Source organism: Megachile rotundata, chromosome 5, assembly GCF_050947335.1.
Source record: "Megachile rotundata isolate GNS110a chromosome 5, iyMegRotu1, whole genome shotgun sequence".
NCBI lineage: Eukaryota > Metazoa > Arthropoda > Insecta > Hymenoptera > Megachilidae > Megachile > Megachile rotundata.
The window spans coordinates 10,772,558-10,790,266 of record NC_134987.1 but is presented as its reverse complement, the minus strand read 5'-3'; the positions used below and the strand labels follow the sequence as shown (position 1 = coordinate 10,790,266).

Here is a 17,709-nt window from a genome sequence, read left to right as displayed (position 1 = left end):
AGGTAGATAACCAATAAGATCCAACGCAGCAGATATCTGATTATACAAGAACAGGCAGCAGCGTTTGTGTGGAGCTTATCCGAGGATGGAACAACTTATTGTAGGAGACCCTACTGGTCATGACAGAAAGCATTGTAGTGTAACAAGATACAGCGGTCCACAATATATCTTGATATAATGTGACCTGAACTACAGTGGCCTAGAACTACATAGAATGTAAAGGCGGATAAGACAAATTAGGATTCGATGAATTCAAAAGAACTCGCTGAAATAGAGATTGTGCTATATTGGGAAAGTTTTAGTTTAGCTGCTTTTGAGTACAGTTTAGCTACGACCGTTTGAATGGACCTCGTAAATTTCCGACGTGTAGGTCACCATGTCAATGACACTCGCCTCATGGAGTCGACCATAAACAACCCCTGGGCTCTCGGTTTCTCTGTTCGAGTACGTTCGATCGAACACCTCTGGTTCGTGCTCATATTGGAATTGTTTTACACTCGTTCTACAATTTCTTATTTTATATTTTTGTCGTATTTGTATTCACAATATTTCTCTTCTTTCTTTTGCGATTTGGTTCAATTGTTAGCATTTCATAATATTCATCATGAAGATTTAAATTTTTGGATTTAGCTGGAGATTTAATTATAAATATTGTCTGTTTTTTGTAAGTAAATAGAACAAATAATGGACGAACCTACAATGAAACAATGAAATAAGTAAATGTTAAGAATTATGAAGGAATTATCGTAGTTGTTGCTATGGTTGCTGCAGCTTAATTTTCGTAGCAGTATTTGTGAAATTTGTGATAATGGGATACATAAAATTATTTGCAGAGAGGAGTTTAATAACTTCTTAAACATCAGTATATTACACAACGCAATTACTACGTTTATTACATTACTTAAGTACATTTTCAATATGATCGTCCATAATCCTTACCAATACAACAAAAATGGCGTCTTTCAAGTCAAAATTACCAGTACAAACGTTTAAAAGTAAAATTTGTTTATAAATCACGAATAAGTGCCAAAATTGCTGAACAGTATGGTTAAATAACCCTTAAGGCGAAGAATGACTCAGGGGTAAAAAGATAAATCGACTTCCATCCCGAACACGCACTATCCTCTTTAAATTGAACCGCGTCTTGTTGCTTCGATCCATCAATAAACTGGTTTCAAGTATCCGTTGAAATAGTCGAGTTTCTTCCGCGTTTAATGACATGTCTGTTCCAATACAGATGCGACTGTCCGGAACGACCTTGTCGGCACTCGGCACCCGGCGGCACACGGCATCGAGTGCACTCCTCTTCACCCACTTTTTCCCAAGCAAGTCAATCCACCTCGCAGCAGCAACAGCAGTGCGAGTGTGTCGAAAGAATAAACTGTACGCATACAGCCGGTGGCGAGGGTACACGCGAGTGCGAGTGCGGCGAAGAGGTTAAGCCCTGTTCGCATACGGTCAGACAACGAAGATCGCGTCGCAGCTGCGATTGCAGCGGTAGTGGCTCGCAACCGTGCAGTCACAAACCGCAACACGAGGGACGAATAAAACGCGTCAAGTGCCGTGTAAGGCGTGCAGGTTGCGCGATGGCCAGATGCACCGCGGAACTCGCGATGCTGCACCTGCACTGGGGGCTTGCCACCGAGTGCGCGCCCTGCAAACCCAGAGCACTCACCCGACGGCTCTGCAGGAGACAGCAAAGCGACAACGAACTCTACAGGAGCAACAGCTTCAAATTCGAGCGATTCGAGAGAACCAAAGACGAATGCGCCACTCCGCTACGTAAACAGGTGAGTGGATCTTTATCTTCGGTATAAATGTTACAGGGCTAAGTACAAGCTAGGAAATATGGACTAGTTCGAGAGTTTAGGAAGCTAGTTCAAGGGTTTAGGTAGCTAGTTTGGGAGTTGCGGTAGTTTAGAAGTGTGGTGTTAGAGACTTCGTCCTAGTGGGAATAGTAGGGAATCACTCGGAACAGACAACTTGTGTTATTGTCAGTATATTATACATATTCATTTATTTCGACATCTTGCAAGATACTGACGTGTTATTTCAACCAGCAAGATTTTACTGACTATTCATATACCTAACAATAGGGTAGTTAATTTATTAAGATCATATGACTGATGTTGAAAGCTTTTGTTATATGTTACGTAATGAATTTCATATACGAGTGCCATTGCAAGCGGCCTTGAGCAAATGGTCTAAATACCTAGTTTCATGGATTATTCAGTATTTAGACCACTTTTTGGTATATTTAAGGATGCTCAGTACTCTGAAGTATATTCAACGAAATCAAAGGAAACATTGGCATGAAGAGCGCTTTGGACGAAACGTTTCTATGTTATATCTAAGCGCACAGTGCTTGTGCGGATGTTGTGAAAGACATACACATCTGTGACCGCGATGAATTAGCATCAGCGTTTAAATTTATTCGCTACATTTTGAATATGCTTTTCAATACTAAAATACTTCAAACATTTAAAAAACTTAATGTTTCGAAATATTTTAAGCTTTAAAAAATCTTAATGTCTTGAAATATTTTAAACATTAAAAAATCTTGATGTCGTAAAATATTTTAAACATTAAAAAATCTTAATTTCTTAAAATATTTGTTTCAGACTTTTAAATATTTTTACATACATCATATTTGTTTCACATGAAATATCTTTTTTTATATAATAGAAAATGAGAGAATATTTCTCCTTAATTACACAATTTACCTTATTATCTATTTCATAATTTTTCTCTGAATTTTATTATTTCTTCAATTATATCCCTATAATTACACTTTGCATTATAAAGCACGGACGTTAAAATTCGTATTCATTAAACGATAGAAACTTATCGAGTTTTACAACGAACGTTGTATTCCAATAACGAGTACACCCTCGCTCTAGAGTTAAATATTAGTGGAATACGTTTATACAGAAAGAATTGTGTTTTGGGACGCAATTAAATATAGATACAATGAAACTTCCATTACCATTAAATGACCACTCTAGCTCGGAGTATTTTTAACGAGAGGACGTGGCATCGATTTACCCTAATTATTCGTATGCTTTGTTCTCTTGCAACGGAAATGCTTCCTTGAATTTATAATGAACATAATTGAACCCCTCTTTTGTTGCAATATTTCAAACGTGCTTGTAGATCGTAGCTGAATATTCACGCACTGATTTTGCCAAAAATATGTAGGAGAATGAAGAAATTATTTTTGTGGAGGATTTAATTTGCGCCGGGTTAAAAACTTGATATTTATTAAATAAAAATATTAGCTCTTTGTACTCGAAGGTTTTGCTGTTGGTAAACAGCTCTTAAACTTTTTAGTTGAACAATGATGAATTTTTTGTTCTTATTCTTTTCTTATTAATTTTCACATCATATGTATGACACTATAAATTTATGCAATAATGCTATAAATTATGCAAACTTGTATCAAACCAAATGACTGTGAGCCACCGACAGCAAAGAATTTAAGTTTTCAATTACGTCACACGAAATTCACGGAAGATAGAATTCTTACCCGACCACGTGTCGTGATATCATTCCCACGTATTAGTCAAACACGTACCATCTTTATTAAGACGAGTTATATTACGAAGTTTGGAAAAGAGACGATAGCGGTGCAGTTTACTTGCGTGAGTGCTTTGAAGAAGGCAGTAGAGCGACAACGAGTTCTACTTTGGGAACAGCTTTAAGTTTGAGCTCTTTGAGAGAAGCTGAGTTGAGTATGGTATTCCACTTAGTATGTATACGAGTCCTCGTGAGGTACGCTTCACTGCCACATAGTTTTTTTTTTACCAGTATGTAGCTGCATTTGAGGGAAGAAACGAGTTACAGACAAAAAAATTATGTGAAGATGAGAGGGAAAGGGAGGATGGAAAATTATACGTAATTAACGTTACGAGGATAACAAACGTTCATGTTTGGTTTGCCGCTGAACTTGCTTTTTTTCCAACGGAAAGTTTAGAGGTGGAAATATAAATGACATCTTCCTCGGGTATGAAGAGGTGGAAGTCATTGTGGTGGTTTCATAATTAACGTTCTGTAAAACGCAAGGTGGGGTCTCGATATATGGCCGTGAAGTTGTAGAAGGAGGGAACAAGTGTGGGAACGGGTTATATAACGGTTTTATGTACTGCTGGAAAGTTTGAGAATCTGGGAGTTGGAGAATTTTGGAATTTGGGGATTTTGGAATGGGAGATTTTGGAATTTGGGGATTTTGGAATTGGGGGTTTTGGAATTGGGAAATTTGGAATTGGGGGATTGTGGAATTGGGAAATTTGGAATTTGGGGATTTTGGAATTGGGGATTTTGGAATTTGGGGATTTTGGAATTGGGAAATTTTGGAATTTAGGGATATTGGAATTTAGGGAGTTTGGAATTGGGGAATTTTGGAATTTTGGGGTATTGGAATTTGGGGAGTTTGGAATTGGGGATAGCGGAATTGAGAATTTTGGAATTTAGGGATATTGGAATTTGGAAATTTTGGAATTCGGAAATTTGGAATTTGGGGATTTTGGAATTGGGGATTGTGGAATTGGGGAATTTTGGAATTTAGGGATATTGGAATTTGGGGAGTTTGGAATTGGGGAATTTTGGAATTTGGGGATATTGGAATTTGGGGATTTTGGAATTTGGGGATTTTGGAATTTGGGGATTTTGGAATTTGGGGATTTTGGAATTTGGAAATTTTGGAATTGGGAAATTTGGAATTTGGGGATTTTGGAATTGGGGATTGTGGAATTGGGGATTCTGGAATTTGGGGATTTTGGAATTGGGGATTTGGGGATTTGGGAATTTGGGAATTTGGGGATTTAGGAATTCGGAAACATGGCAATTTAGGAACTTAAGAATTCAGAAATTTAGTCACTAGAAAATTTAGAAATTTGCAATTTTGAGACCCAGGAAATTTGAGGGTTTATGTCTCCTAAAATTCGTAAATTATCAAATTCTTTAGCCTGAAATTTTCCATCAAATTCTACAGTCTCCCTTAAACACCACTCATCCCATGAGATCTCAACAATTTAAAACAGAGAAAAAACTATAAGTTCCATAACTACAATTTTCGTCTCACAAGAATGATACACCTGAAAGCACACAATCCAAAAGAAATATTTGTTATATACCCTATAGTTATTGATTTCCATCACACCTATCACGTCACACCGTGTCCAAGGTTTAAAAAATTGATCCTACACCAACATGGCTTCCCCTCCAATAAAAGTTTGATTAACAAAAATTGTTCGGTGGAAGTTGGCCAAGTGTGGACCAGATAGAAGTATTTCATATTAAAGGAAACTGTTTTGTTGGTATTACCCGAAACGTGTCTCTAGGCGAACACGATGGAGATTGCACCTGCGATGCTATATCAGATAAGACGCTTCCAGGGATTCATCGTTGAAAAGAGAATTTAAATTGAAGCAAGATGGAGTTACACGAAGTTCGTGAATATGAAATAGTCGAAGCATATCGCCATTGTAATATCCACCCAGCGGGGGAAGTTTCTTAAATGGATTTCACGGCGTACGGACACGACGTCGTCGAAATTTTCTGCTAAATTGTGGATGTAGGTTACACAGCCGCGTGTACGGGAAAATTTTTTGTCGATGTTTGCTTTATATTACAGTCGGTACATCTTGGGATCTGGGGTTTAATGAATTTATGTGGTTTTGGAATAGTTTTTTGATGGTGGACTATGGGAAACGGTATAAATATGTTGGAGGGGGTAATAATTCTATTTTTTGAGATTTTGGGGTTTTGGGATTTTGGCGTCTGGAGAATTTTGGGGTTTTGGAGTTTTGGGAATTTTGGGGTTTTGGGGCTTTGGGGTTTCAGGATATTGGGATTTTCGAAATTTAAGAATTTGGGAATTTGGAAATTTGGAATTTTGGAATTTTGGAATTTTGGAATTTTGGAAATTTGGATGGTGAGTTTGGAATTTCAGAATTTTGGAATTTGAGGAGTTTGAGATTTGGGGAGTTTGGAATTTTGGGAAATTTGGAATTTGGGAAGTTTGGAATTTTGGGGAATTTGGAATTTGGGAAGTTTGGAATTTGAGGAATTTGGAATTTGGGGAGTTTGGAACTTGAGGAGTTCGGAATTTGGGGAGTTTGGAATTTGGGGAGTTTGGAATTTGAGAATTTTGGAATTTGGGGATTTGGGGATTTTGGTATTTGAGGAATTTGGAATTTTGGGAAAAGTGGAATTTGAGGAGTTTGAAATTTGGAGAGTTTAAAATTTGAGAAATTTGGAATTTGAGGAGTTTAGAATTTGAGGAATTTGGAATTTGGGGAGTTTGGAATTTGAGAATTTTGGAATTTTCGGAAATTTGCAATATACAATTTCGGAAATTTGAGATTCAGGAAATTTAAATAAATTTCACAGTATTAAAGGGTACTCACAAGACCATTATACATATGTGGACTCATACTTCCAATACAAAAAATGAAGCTTAAAGCATTCAATTTAAAATTCTGCTAAGAATAATTGCAAAAGTATTGTATAAAAGTATTGTATGATGTTTGTGCAAAATGCTTGCAAAATGCTTGCAAACTTATACAATAAAAGAAATGAAATAATATTTAATTTTTACCGTAATAATAATATTAAATCCATAAGAATTCAAGCTTCCAAAAAAGAAAATACTCAAAACGAAAGAATGGTAATTGCCTCAATCTGCAGGTTTCCGAAGAAAGAAGTAAAAAATATTCATTCCAAAAGAAAATAAATATATTTCCATCGTTTAATTACAAGCTCGGTCAAATCGTAATTGAATCTGCGAAAGTTCGTTCCCGTGTCTGACCACACACGGATCCTTTACTACTTGTTTGAGAACCGCAGTGATCGAGCAATATGCGAATCATACGTAGAGCAGCAAACATAATTAAATACGTCGATATTTACTTTACATCACTCGCGGTTTTTCTTTGATCCAAAGTCTTCTGATGTACTGGGAAAATTGCAGTAGTACAAACAGGTTTCGTCAGACATCTTACCAAATACAGCGTATAATATGCTGATATTTACTCAGTGTTAGGTTTTTCTATCTGTCTTTGAGGTACTTGTTTTTTTAGTTATTTAGAAACCCATTTATTTTCTGGTTAGTTTGTTTATTTTACTTTACGTTCTTAACATTGATAAATAGACGGAAGTTTGTGATCAAAACTTCAGTCGAATGTTTGAGAGATTTAATGTCATATGTCAGATATTCATTTATGGAAATTTTCCTTAACTTCTTAGTCACATTTATGGAAATTTATTAGTTGCAGTTAACGTTACAAGATAAATTAGAGGCAATTGTTCTGAAACTATTTCAGTGCAGGTATTTGTAGAAACTTTACAGAATTGTTACGAAAGGGTAGAATTTTCTTTCGACCTAGAAGATCCAACCAAAATGAAAGGATTTAGAAAATCCTGCACATGTGTATTTTACTGTATCCTACCAAATGAGTAAATATAATATTTACTGCATTTCTCCAAATGTTCAAACAAATAATATTTATTATATTTCAAGATAAGTTTAAATATATAATATGTATTGTTGCCAAAGATTTCTATCATTTAATTCTATATATAAAATACGACATAAACACACATGTGATTGTATAATTGTATCTCGAAGATCCAACCAAAATGAAGAGATTTAGAAAATCCTGCACATATGTATTTTACCGTATCCTACCAAACGAGTAAATATAATATTTACTGCATTTCTCCAAATGTTCAAACAAATAATATTTATTATATTTCAAAAAAAGTTTTAGATATATAATATGTATTATTACCGAAGATTTTTATCATTTAATTCTATATAAAAAAAATATGATATAAACACCTATGTGATTGTATAATACGTGTATAATTCATACAAGGAGAAATCTTTTCAAGCAAATATCATCGCAGATGCACGGTCATCTACCTGCATTAATACACTTACAATAGAATCTTTGCTCATTGTGGATGGATACTCGAGTATGAAGAACGTTTAACGAGGGATGCAGCGTCCATTCATTGTGCTAATTATCCATGTACCTCTTTATTCCTGGGTGAGAAGTGCTCTTTTCAAATACTTTTTAACCGTGCGTTTCAGAAAGTGCTGGAAATTTTTGAAATGGTCCATTTAGTTATGAAACGGATGTGAAAGGGTAAAGGATTCATATAATTGCTCGTTTGAAATTCTTCCTTTTGAACTACGCCAATTCAGATCATTTATTTATGTCAATCAGTACTTTGCGACTCGAGTGGCCTTTGCTGACGTAATCAACGCTCTCTTAAATATTGCTGTTTTTAATATTTTAGTAATCCTTTTGAAACATCGATATGTTCAATTTTTTAATGATCAGTTAGCAAATTGTGATTTTCTCCAGTCTTCAAGTTTTGAAATTCTTAAATTCATCAATTTTTACGTTTTTAAGTTTATGGATTCTCACATATGGGAATTAAAAAATTGTTTAAATTGTAAAGTCTTCAAATCTCCAAATTTTCAAGTGCCCAAATACCTGAATTTCTAAATCCATAAATCTCAAAGTTTTTAAACTTCCAAATGTTCAAATGTTTGAATTTGTAAGCTTCCAAATTCTCAACGCCCCAAATGTTCAAATCTCCAAATTCTCCAGTTTTCAAATTAATAAATCTCCAAATTTCCAACCCCTCAAATTTCCAAACCCCCAAATTTCCAACCCCTCAAATTTCCAACCCTTCAAATGTTCAAATCTCCAATTTCCAACCCTTCAAATTTTCAAATCTCCAATTTCCAACCCCTCAAATTTCCAAACCCCCAAATTTCCAACCCTTCAAATTTCCAAACTCTCAAATTTCCAACCCCTCAAATTTTCAAACCCCTCAAATTTCCAAACCCTCAAATTTCCAAACCCCTCAAATTTCCAACCCTTCAAATTTCCAAATCTCCAAATTTCCAACCCCTCAAATTTCCAAACCCCCAAATTTCCAACCCCTCAAATTTCCAAACTCTCAAATTTCCAACCCCTCAAATTTTCAAACCCCTTAAATTTCCAAACCCTCAAATTTCCAAACCCCTCAAATTTCCAAACTCTCAAATTTCCAACCCCTCAAATTTTCAAACTTTCCAAATCTCCATATCCTCAAACCTCCAAATCCTCAAATCTTCAAATCCTAAAGTCTCCAAATCCTCACACCTCCAAATCCTGAAATCTTCAAATCCTAAAATCTCCAAATCCTCAAACCTCCAAATCCTGAAATCACCAAATTCTCAAATCCCCAATTCCTCAAACCTCCACACTCTCAAACCCTGAATTCCAAACTTAGTTAAACCTCTAAATCAGAACTTGCAAATCTGATAACTGATAAACTAGAAACCAACTACTTCCACCAAAATATCCTAAATAACATATCCAAAACTAAAATTTAAAACGATAAAATAAAATGAACCGTAACCAGTTTCCCGAACGAACCGATAATCGATAACAATTAAAATTATGATTCGCGTTCGAATCTTACAAGCCGAGAAGAAATCGTGAATAATTCAGTCGCGAGTTGCGACTAATACAATTTCAATGAATCGGCACGTTCGAATCGGTAGAGTAAATCTTCCTCTGTTCCACGAAAAGTTCAGTTTCACGAGTGAACGAGCCCTTTTAGTTGGTCGATGGTAATGGTGGCACGCTTGCCGGAAAGGAACGGATAAAGTCGGAGAAATTGCCATACCAAATTGTGGTGTACGCGTTCGCTCGTTTAGGGAACGTAATTATTCTTGGTAAAGCGGTGTGGATACGGAATATGAGCTGCGGTAAAGAGAATACCTCCCTTATACACAGCATTATATTATAATGCTCCAACATTATCCGAATTCATTTCTCACTGCATACAGATTGAACTGAACCTCGATGTTATATAATTATCGCGAGTTACGAACCACGGGGGTTAGCAAAATTGCAACAAGCTGTTTTCTACGAAACCCGATATCGTCTTCATTTTTGTAATTAAATACCAGCCAGATTATTTGTATTCTCTGTCGGAAAAATTATTTTACAGGTTACATTGTTAAATATTATTTTACAGTGTGGGAATTTATTTTGGTACAATGTTTATTCACAAGGGAGTATTGCGGGAATTTGTGGGGGATATGCTGGGATGAGGTCTTATCGCTTGGGCTTTGGTTTATCAATTTTCGAAGTTTCATCGTTGAGAAGTTTGGAGTATGGGAATTGGAGGATTTGAGGAGTTGGGAAATTGACAATTTGGGGTCTGAGAATGTGAATGTTTGAGGATTTGGAGATTTGAACATTTGGGGATTTGAGGATTTGGATGTTTGAAGATTCGGAGATTTGAGAATTTTAATATTTGACAAATGGGAGACTTGGGAATTTGGAGATTTAAGAATTTAAAAATTGGAGAATTTGTTGATTTGAACATTTGGGGTGTTGAGATTTTAGAATCTTACGAATTCGAACATTTAAGCATATGGAGGTTTGAGAACTTAGAAATTTATGGATTTAGAAATTTGAAGATTTGAAGATTTGACAAATTGGAGATTTGGGAATTTAGAGATTTAAGAATTTAAAGATTGGACAATTTGTAGATTTGAACATTTGGGGTGTTGAGATTTTGGAATCTTACAAATTCGAACATTTGAACATTCGAAGGTTTGAGAAGTTAACAATTTATGGATTTAGAGATTCAAGAAATTGAAAGCTTCAGTATTACACTCAATTTGCTGACATAAAAAAATATTCACATCAGCTCGAAATAAATGAAACCCTTCAAATATAGTTGTCATAGAGCTATCATTTTCCAGACAATTTCAAACAAGATTAAATTTCCCTCGATCTAAAAGAAGCATGATTGACAACATTTTATTCGATTTGCGAGCTCAGATTGCGCCACACTGAATTTCACGAAATACTCTCGAACATCGATATCAATTTTCTATAATTGTTAGCCGTGAAACCCTTGACGCAAAAAAGTAATACGATATGATTAAGGTAGCGAGGACTTGATATTGATTTTATCGGAACGACGAAGAACCACATCTAAAGGTCAATGTCCCGGTTTCATCGTTTCGAAGAGGCAACCCGCGAGTCTTTTTATTTTCGCTCTTGTTCCTTGTAATGTAATTGTATTCTTTCGTCTTTCTGACAAGGCCCAATTGGAGACAGTCCTTTGTGCTTTCTCGTTGAAGCTCGTCGACGAGCTTTCCTGGCAATTACGCCATGTAGAAGTTACACTTTAACGATCGTGGTATAGCGAACATTAGTACCCTTTACTCTATAGAAAAAGTACGTCTCTCGAGTATTGTTCATTCGCTGATAAGAGTTGCAATTCTGTAGGCTTTTGAGGACACTTCTCGAGTGAATTTGTGAAGTAACTTTCACGATTTTCGAATTTGGGTTAGATGGGATTTTGGAGATTTTGGGGATTTAAAGGGAGAAATTTGGGTAATTTGGGGTTTTAGGGATTTGAAGGATGGAATTTGGGTAATTTGGGATTTTGGGAATTTTGGGGATTTAAAGGGTGAAATTTGGGTAATTTGGGGTTTTAGGGATTTGAAGGGTGGAATTTTGGTAATTTGGAATTTTGGGGATTTGGATGGGTGGGATTTGGGTAATTTGGGATTTTGGGAATTTTGGAGATTTGAAGGGTGGAATTTGGGTAATTTGGGATTTTGAGAATTTTGGGGATTTGAAGGGTGGAATTTGGGTAATTTGGGATTTTGGGGATTTGAAGGGTGGAATTTTGGGGATTTGGATGGGTGGAATTTCGGTAATTTGGGATTTTGGGAATTTTGGGGATTTGAAGGGTAGAATTTGGGTAATTTGGGATTTTGTTAATTTTGGGGATTTGAAGGGTGGAATTTGGATAATTTGGAATTTTGGAGGTTTGAAGGGTGGAATTTTGGGGATCTGGATGGGTGGAATTTCGGTAATTTGGGATTTTGGGAATTTTGGAAATTTGAAGGGTGGAATTTCGGTAATTTGGGATTTTGAGAATTTTGGGGATTTGAAGGGTGGAATTTGGGTAATTTGGGATTTTGGGGATTTGAAGGGTGGAATTTTGGGGATTAGAAGGGTGGAATTTGGGTAATTTGGGATTTTGGGGATTTGAAGGGTGGAATTTTGAAAATTTGGGATTTTGGGGATTTGAATAGGTGGAATGTGGATAATTTAGAATTTTGGAGATTTGAAGCGTGGAATTGAAGTAATTTAGGGTTTTGTAGATTTGAAGGGTGGAATTCGTTTGATTTAGAATTTTGGAGATTGGGAACTGTGACATTTGGGTAATTTAAGATTTCGGAAATTTGGAACAATAAAATTTTGGTAATTTACGATTTTGCGGACTTGATGAATGGAGTTTGGGTAATTTAGAAATTTGGAGATTTAAAAAAATGACGTGTGTTATTCTCAATAAATATTTCTAATTTCTCCAATTTCGTAAGCAGTCGCGATAAAGTCAGAAAATTGTAATCAGCTTATTTCGAAGTTAGAGCACGTCGGGTTGCTTTCTGTCAATCAGTCCAGCGACACGGACTAGCTATCTTAATTAATTACTGCTGGGAAGAACTTAATGAATTTCGTACAATGCTACGTCACGATAACGTAGCGCATACGTGAATTGTCGTCTGCATTGAAAAATGAAGTCTAATGAGGCGAGTAATTAACTGGAAGGAGACGAGATACCGTTGATTATTTCACTTCTCTGGAACTTGATTAAACGCGCGGCTGAGAGCATACTTATGGAAACCTATTTTGAAATCTTTATTTTAAAATTTTATACGAACGAGTATCGATTTGTAAGAAATGCATTAGCAAGAATGAAATCGTTAAATTATCGAAATTGCAAGATTCAAAAATTTAGAAGTCTAAAATTTTAGAAATCCAAGGTTACAAGATTCTAAAATCCCAAAATTCTAAATTTGCAGAGTTCAGAAATTCTGAGAAGTTTTAATTTTCCAAATTTTTAATTTTTAGATTTGCAAAGTTAACAAATTTTGATGTTCCAAAATTCCAATGTCTTTATTTCTCAAACTCTAAAATTTCTACTTCACAAGCCCCATTTTTAGGTGACCCCATTTTGAACTTTCTTCTCATATTAAAAAATGAATTTACTTCTTAGTTGAAATATTTGGAAGTCTACAGTTATAAATTCAAGTATCGTTATTTTATTTTAATGTTACACTTAGGTAATAAATATAAATCATACAAACATAATTTTGTTCAATAATAATATTAATTCTAACAATGCTTTGTTAATATATCTAACAGTGTCTGTATCCTAATTATTTATACGTGCATCATTATTTCTGACTGATATTAAATATTATTTAACCTTACCCACAAACTATGTATAATTTCAATAATTTTTACTAAAATTTCACAATTATTTCAAAATAAATTACAACTTTGAAAACTTGCAAATATTACCGTAAGTTCCATCAAACAAATTTTTTGCTTCGTTCTATCATTTTTCAGTAAAAGAATCTCTGAAAAGTTTAATAACCCCAGGTTCTCAGAAACGTTAATCCGAACCTGCGACTCGAGAATTATCGAGCGTATCGCGAATTTTCAACTTTGTACGTTGCTTTCGTAGTTGCCGGAACTTCAGGTATAGAAAGATAAAATTCAGGCGATAAAAAGTTGGGGAAGAAAGTCGATTTTTATAACGTTGGCACAGTTTCAGCCAATTATCGCCTTGTTCTTCTTCCTCTCTCGACGGCAACTTCCTTTTTACGCGTTAAGTAAGTGGTTTTAGAATACGTGGGAACAGAATGAACAGTTTCTGAAACAGAGGAAGTCTTCCGTATTGCCACTCGGAGAAACGGAAAGCGGAAATGAAATTTCATTAGCAATGTAAATGTAGCTGGACGCGAATCTACGCTTTTCAACAATTCTCTACTATTGTTATGGCTTTTTCCTCTGTGTCGATAATGGACCTCTTTTATCATTCTTGAAAGCAAAGATATTTTTTCTCTCTTGAAAGTGAAATTTAGAAATTATTTGTAAATTATGCGTGATTCATTTTAGGGGTTGGAATGTTTGGAAGTGCAATTTTTGTTCAGTCAATGATCGTTTTGGAGAAATTAAAAAATCCTCAAATTTCAGAATTTTTAAATTCTAAACTCCCCAAATTCCAAAATCTCCAAATTCCAAAATCCCCAAATTCTAAAATTCCCAAAATTCTAAAATTCCCAAATTCCAAACTCCCCAATTTCCAAATTCCCCAAATTCCAAATTCCCAAAATTCCATAATTCCTAATTTCAAACTCCCCAATTTCCAAAATCTCCAAATTCCAAACTCCCCAAATTCCAAACTTCCCAATTTCCAAAATTTCCAAATTCCATATTCCCTAATTCCAAACTCCCTAAATTCCAAAATCTCCAAATTCCAAACTCCCCAAATTCCAACATCTCCAAATTCCAAACTCCCCAAATTCCAAAATCTCCAAATTCCAAATTCCCAAATTTCCAAAATCTCCAAATTCCAAACTCCCCAAATTCCATAATCCCCAATTCCAAACTCCCCAAATTCCAAATTTCCCAATTCCAAATTTCCCAATTCCAAAATCCCCAAATTCCAAACTCCCCAAATTCCAAACTTCCCAATTTCCAAAATTTCCAAATTCCATATTCCCTAATTCCAAACTCCCTAAATTCCAAAATCTCCAAATTCCAAACTCCCCAAATTCCAACATCTCCAAATTCCAAACTCCCCAATTTCCAACATCCCCAAATTCCAAGCTCCCCAATTTCCAAACTCCCCAAATTCCATAATCCCCAATTCCAAACTCCCCAAATTCCAAACTCCCAAAATTTCCAAAAATTCTAAAATTCCAAATTTCCAGTGTTCAAAGTCCCAAAACCCTAAAATTCAAAAATCCCGACCAAATCTCCCAAGTCTCAGTGGCCTAAAACTCTAAAATCTGCAAACCCCAAAATCACAAAATCTATAAAACCCGAAATTTTGCACCGAAGTGGAATTCCAATACGGTTTGGTTGTTTCGCGAAATTAAAGTGTTCTTGAAATTGCACGAGTCTGCTCGTTGGACTGTTGCAAGTAATATTCAGAAATTTGTCATCGTTGCAGTCTCTCGTGCTTCAAGCGTTCTGCCTTGTCATAAATTTTGCCACCAAATTTCATTCCACAATTTTCTGTCCTCTCTTCGTGCTTTTTCAACCGGAGTTATGTTTACGCTCATGCTTTCAACCAGTCGTTTACATGAACGAAGTAATTATTTTTCTGTCTGTCGAATGAAACAGTTAAGGCCGTCAGACATTTCAGTTTTACTGCTCCATAGTTCTGATTGCGCGAATTTTTGCATGAATTATTTGTGATTTAGAATGATTTTTGCTGTTCAATTGACTCTTTTCTTCGAGGAGTTTTCTTTTTTCCAAAAAAACGATGTTTATTATGATTAAATATTTATTTTTGTTACAGTGTTCAAATATTCAAATATTTTTATTTATAAATCTTGTAATTTACCTAAACTATGTAGTCTCATGAGTGTTTATTTGCTAAAATTTTGTATTTTTTAAGTCTTTAAACTCTCATATTTTTATGTTCTTAGATTCTGAAACATTCTTAGATTTTAAGATTGAAAAAATTGTTAGCCCAACATATTTTAAAATATCTTAAAAAATGCTAAAAATGGTAGAGTATTTCGGGGAACAAGAGTCGATAACTAATTCCAGGCTAGCCATCAGAATTTTGTAATTACATTGGAAAATCCGATGTAACTTTAGATTAGTTTTGTAGTTGGACGTCGTAAATAAACTTGTTCTCCATTGAAGAAAAAAAGAAGTTGAAATATTCGCGAACAACGGGGCAAGTTATTAAGATTAAAATGGTGAACGAGGCACTTGAAAGTTTATGTTCATTGTCGGGCTCGTTTCGAATCTATTAAGAGTTATTAAACGCCTCGGAAGTAAAGAAATATCAAAGGAAATTAAACGGCGTTCCTTTTAATCCGCGTCGCTTGTTAACTGCAGAAATTTCGTTGTTAAACGCAGACAGTTCCGTTCTGAAAATCATTTTTCGCAGATATTCGAGGATTTAATACTGTGTCGACGCTCAACTTTTTCGCGCTCCATTTGCATTTTTGTTGGCTCGTTTGAAACTATTCAGTTTTATTCAAAACGCGAATAAAACATATTGATCGATCGCTTTCGAGTGCCACCGGAAATGAGAGCAACATGTGAACGTCATGGTCCTATTGATTTTGTTGTATCAACTGACCCGTTGTTTCGTTCGCTTCGCCGCTGATTTCATGAAATTCAACCGAAAATTAGAGTTGCATTTTTTAATCATTCTGACATTCACTCGGGCAGCTGTTTTTGCAATTTTATTTGCTGATGTAGCGAATTTCGGATTTTTGGAAATTTGGGATATACGAATTTGGGGGGTTTGGAATTTGGGGATTTTGGAATTTGGGGATTTTGGAATTTGGGGAGTTTGGAATTGGGGATTTTTTGAATTTGGGGAATTTGGAATTTGGAGGTTTTAAATTTTGGGAAGCTTACAATTTGGGGAGTTTGGAATTTGGGGATTTTGGAATTTGGGGATTTTGGAATTTGGGGATTTTGGAATTTGGGGATTTTGGAATTTGGGGATTTTGGAATTTGGGGAGTTTGGAATTTGGGGAGTTTGGAATTTGGGGAGTTTGGAATTTGGAGAGTTTGGAATTTGAGGAGTTTGGAATTTGGGGAGTTTGGAATTTGGGGAGTTTGGAATTTGGGGACTTTGAAATTTGGGGAATTTGGAATTTGGGCACTTTGGAATTTGGGAAGTTTGGAATTTGGGGATTTTTGGAATTTGGGGAGTCTGGAATTTGGTGAGTTTGGAATTTGGGGATTTTGGATTTTGGGGATTTTGGAATTTGGGGATTTTGGAATTTGGGGAGATTTGGGAATTTGGGGAGTTTGAAATTTGGGGAGTTTGGAATTTGGGGATTTTAGAATTTGGGAAGTCTGCAATTTGGGGACTTTGAAATTTGGGGAATTTGGAATTTGGGCACTTTGGAATTTGGGAAGTTTGCAATTTGGGGATTTTGGAATTTGGGGAGTTTGGAATTCATAAATTCAAAAAATCAAATTTAAAAATTTAGTGTATTGGATCTCGAATGTCCCCTACCTTCAATCTTAAAATATTTCCAATATCATCGAAGAATCTTAACGTCTACGTCACACTATTTAAATTCTATTTTCATTAAAATCGATAAAATGCACACTTCAATTTTTACACCATGAACTATTTTCGATAACTTCCCATGGATAAAATAATAATACCTTTTTTCTAAACTCAGCCATCTTTCTTTTATTTTGAGAGCGTTAAAACATAAATACCTATGTTCAACACACATACAATCTCGAATGGTTATAAATGTTCCGCGCAGAAACGTCAATGCTTTCCATTTTGAAATATCTATCGATCGTCTACCACCGAAATGAAGCTTCGAGCAAACCAAACAACGAAGGAAGACGAATTCGTTTCGTAGGACGCTTTTCAGAAGAGGTCATTGCTTCAGATGGCCTGGGGCAGTTCCAACTTTCACGTTTTCGTTAGACTAAAGGGTTTTGCAATACCATCTTTAGGGTACCTTCTTATAATAACTCACTTTTGTTTGAGAAGTTTTGGGTTTCTTAATTTCGCTCGCTTTGATGCTCTTCGTTGAATTCTTTGTTCTTTTGAAACCATAAAGGATTATTATTAATACTAATATTAATACTAATGTTA

The 17,709-nt window shown here is 35.3% G+C and overlaps 1 protein-coding gene across 1 annotated transcript in view; it reads left to right on the top strand.

Moving 5' to 3' along the window:
• hwt (SH2 domain-containing adapter heavyweight) overlaps positions 1-17,709 on the top strand; it is a 225,182-nt gene that overhangs the window by 4,455 nt on the left and 203,018 nt on the right. The window contains exon 3 of the mRNA XM_012291230.2: positions 1,238-1,790. Coding sequence (XP_012146620.2) covers positions 1,238-1,790 — 553 coding nt within the window. The remainder of the gene's footprint in view (positions 1-1,237; positions 1,791-17,709) is intronic.